The 4084-nt window shown below is 35.4% G+C and overlaps 1 protein-coding gene across 1 annotated transcript; it reads right to left on the bottom strand.

The window, feature by feature from the left end:
- Nucleotides 1-339: 339 nt before the first annotated feature.
- LOC21404778 (mannan endo-1,4-beta-mannosidase 7) lies at nt 340-3646 on the bottom strand. The gene is made up of 5 exons (XM_010111749.2): nt 3013-3646; nt 2730-2924; nt 2131-2253; nt 1438-1631; nt 340-1015 (listed from the first exon to the last, which is right to left on the bottom strand). Exons 1-5 carry the CDS (start codon nt 3322-3324, stop codon nt 577-579), a joined length of 1263 nt encoding a protein of 420 aa, XP_010110051.1. The 5' UTR covers nt 3325-3646; the 3' UTR covers nt 340-576.
- Nucleotides 3647-4084: the final 438 nt, after the last annotated feature.

The raw sequence follows: 4084 nt of genomic DNA on the forward strand, positions 1-4084 counted from the left end.
TTATATTAAAACAAATTGATTGTTACACACGTATAAATGATGTCAACCGCATGTATAAATTATATTAACCATGCACACGAAAGAAGTTACACATCATGGTTCGAGTGTCGGATTTAAGATAATTCCAATAACTTTATAAGAAAATATTAATATCGGATAGCATGCGTGCATGTATGTATATGTTTAATACTTAATTGCCCTTGTCAACACAAAGCAAAATACATAGATGCTAGTACTTTTTATTTTATTTCACACATATAATTGCATATGCATAACATCACAATGGTAAATCACATGAAAACTACTTTGATATTTTGGCACACAATCATTCTATTTTTAGTAATTAGTGACGAGAGCTTCAGATTAGAATGCGGTGAAAATTTATACCCTATTATCAGTCGACACGTGGAATATCTCCTTAAACAGAAGGGTTTAGGCAGGGCTTATACTTTATTAAAACAAAGCCAATCTCAAATCTCCTCTCGTTTTCCTTTCCGAAATGTACTACTATAAGTTATAACTCTTGACATGTTTCAGAGACCTCGGTGATCCTAAAACCAGTTTTAACCATCTTAATTAATTTTTTGAATCAACGTCCTTGTTCATAGCCCTCCATTGAGCACTTCTAACATCCTTGGCTCTCTTCAACTTGTCAAGGTTTCTAAGCCTGGCAAACATCTTCCGAATATGGTTAAGCTTTTGAGACTCCTGAGCAATCAAAGCCACCGTTGAGCTGCTCTCGGTCAAAATGACCTCGTATCCATCTCGGAATGAGTCCATTCCTTGTGATAGGAGCTGCCAAAACAATCCGCCAACCGCCGAGCCTCCGGCACTAGCCGACGAGTATATGGCTGAGTACACTGTGTTGAAAACCTCGTCTCTTTGGTTGGCACCGGACTTGCCGAACTCGGCGAAGAGGACTGGCTTGTGAAGGACGTCTTGTGCATCTTGGATATGTTCTTGAAGCCAAGTCTTGAGGAATGCTTGCTGGCTCTCAGAACTTGAACTAGATAACCTACACATATATAATTGAGTGTTTATAAGTTCCATAATAAATCTGTGAATTCGAATCAAAGAATTATATAAAGTTTGTTCATATATTGGAGGTCCTGATTGTACAAATTATACTACTAGCTATGCGTCTCTAACCAGTCTAATGTCTAACGTCTTGATTTTGATACATTTTCAATATGATAAATGTATACAGAGACAATGTCGTAGCCGGGTAAGGATCTTATAATGACAAAATTTTTCATAATCATGATACAAGGAAAGCCCTTCAATAACAAAGTTTTCCATATGATTTTTTAATATCTAGTACTCATTTAAAATTTATCACTTTTTAAAATTTAAGGGAAAAAAACAAAATAGAATTAAGAAGAGGTAGCAGTCTCCCCTTTTTTTCTTCTTTTTTTTTTTTTTTTTTGGGTGTGTTACCATTGATCTGGGTAGGAGTGAACAGTAGCAAAATCGATGCCAGGAATCTGATTGTTAGCAATGAAATCGGTTCCAACTTGAAAGTTTGGATTAGTTTGCTGCTTTGATGCTCCATAGAACCCTTCAAGCCCAGCTTCTAGCAAGTGATTTCCATCTATTGATTTCACATAAGATGCCATCTCTGTAATCCATGCCTGTCACACCATACATTACCACGATATTAAAAATAAAAAATAATAAATAAATAAAAAACCCTGTTTCTACTATATGGAGAAAAAGATAAAAAGTCCTTGGACTTTTTACATACATCCACTAACCATGTTAGGCAACAGCCCCACATGAACTTGTGAGCCCGAAACTCTTTTTTTCTCACGTCTCATGATTGTGCTTGTGAGTTGTATCTCCAACTAAGCCTTACTACTTTAGCATAAATGCTTAGCACCGTAATTTTTTGTCCATCCAACATCAGTCAATATAATTATTATTTGGAAAAAAATCAGCTGTACTAAAAGACATTTGTGAATACAACTAAAAAATAAAAGTGTTACCATTTTTCGCATAACTAATTAGGTTAGGTTTTAAAGTAAACCTACCCATTGAAAAATTGGACTTCTTAACATTACATCACTTGAAAAAAAACAGAGGAAGAGAGAGAAAAGAAGGTTGTGGGAGAAGACTTTTAGTTGTTCAGACCTGAATGGTGTTTCCTGATGGATCTGACTGGCATCTTGGCTCATTCATAAGCCCCCAAGCCATTATGGCTGGCTCATCCTTGTAAGCAACTCCAGTCAGTGTGTTTGTTCTTGTAAGTACGGTCTACATATCACAAAAGAAGAGAGAAATTGTAAATTGATTGACCCTTGACAAAGACGCAATAATCATACTAATGGAGAATAAAAAAGAAGTGGGAGAAAGAGGGAAAAAAAATTGCAGGAAACTATTATATATTTGATGAAGGAGAGCAGAAATTTAATTGATCATGGAGTAATCTAAGCTATCAAAGAGGGAAAAGTTCTGCCTTTATGTGCCAAGTAGTTAACAACCACGCAAAGCAACACCCTTTTCTCATTACCAAAGAAATACAGTGTTTCCAAAAACAAAACAAAAAAAATACTAACCATTTTTTTTTCCTGTATATGGTCGGTCCAAGCACCATTTGACATTTGTCCAAAAATCATAATGATGATATAGATTATGACGATGTAAACATTGTATGTACAATTGAAGGGGGGAAAAAAAGCAAAACTGCTGAATCATATGAGAGAGAGAGAGAGAGAGAAAGAGAGTATTACTTTGATATGGTTTTTGTAAAATTGCTTCACAACAGGATTGGAGAAGAAATCATCATCAGATGATATGGACTGCCCTTGATTTCTTGCCCATTCCACATACTGTTTCTTGCCTCCAAAGTTCTCGTAATTATTCACAAAGCTCAACACCAGTTTAATCCCATATTTTCTTGCTTCAGACACCACAAAATCCAACCCCTTTTAACCAAAACAACCAAATTTCAGGACAACATTATAAAAAGAAAAAATAAATAATAAAAAGAAAAGATAAAAAACCAAGGCTAACCTGAAAGACTTTCTCGTTATAAGAGCCAGGTGAGTACTGCAAAGGCATGTATCCTCCGTCACTGAAAGCCCAAGTTCTTGCTATTGAAAGGCCATGGTTTTTAGCCTCTTGAAAAGCCGATGAAACTTTGTCTCTCTGTGACGGATCAGAGGCTATGTACATTAACCAATATGCATTGAACCCATTTGCGTAAAACGGGTATCCATTCAACACAAGTTGTACTCCTCTGGTCTTCACAAACCCATCTTCTGCAAAAACTTGGTGAAAACTTAGCAGAGAAAATAAAACGACACCCCATTGTTCCTTCTTCATTTTTATTTTTTTTTCCTTTTTTGGGTTGCCTCAACTTCTATTGGCCAAATGCAATATATGTTGGGAAAAAAAAAAGTAAAGGAAAGCAATTAAGAAATCTCTGCGCATCCTTATAGCGGTATAAATAGACATCTCTGCGCTATAATTACTTTCTTTCATGACTAACCGAAACACATTTAGGCCAAATTAAGTTGCAGCGGAATCTGTTGAAAATCCAAAAATGGCCTTGGTTATGTTATGGCAATGTAGTTAAAAAGTTGATGGTAATAATGTCTTTTGAAGTGGGGTGGCCCACATCACTACCGCATTATGATTCTCACCCACAATAACTTCTCTGACGCTGTTTAAACGTCAATGTAATTAGTACATTAATGCTAGTAAGAATGAAAAAAAACAAAAAATCATATTCTTGTTGAAAAAATTTTACCTTGTTTTCCACTAAATGTAGTTTGTTTTGTAGTGGAATGAAGTAATTTTAGCTTGTTGCAGAGAAAGCATGGGTGCCACTAGTTTGTTTTCCTTGAGTACTGAGAATCTCTCATTTAACTAGAAGGAGACATACCCATATGATTTTGAGCACAAATTATAACCATTTAACTAGAACTTCTAACCTTACACGTATCAGTTTTGCATGACACAAGTTTGGCCCTCTTTTTCGAAGTGATAGATACTTTCACGTGACAATGCCCAACCCTTGTGTTCCGTATTATATTTATTTATTCTGCAGATAATAAAAGAGGAACTTATTTATTTTAGAATG

The sequence above is a fragment of the Morus notabilis genome, unplaced genomic scaffold (genome assembly GCF_000414095.1).
Source record: "Morus notabilis unplaced genomic scaffold, ASM41409v2 Scaffold535, whole genome shotgun sequence".
NCBI classification, from domain to species: domain Eukaryota; kingdom Viridiplantae; phylum Streptophyta; class Magnoliopsida; order Rosales; family Moraceae; genus Morus; species Morus notabilis.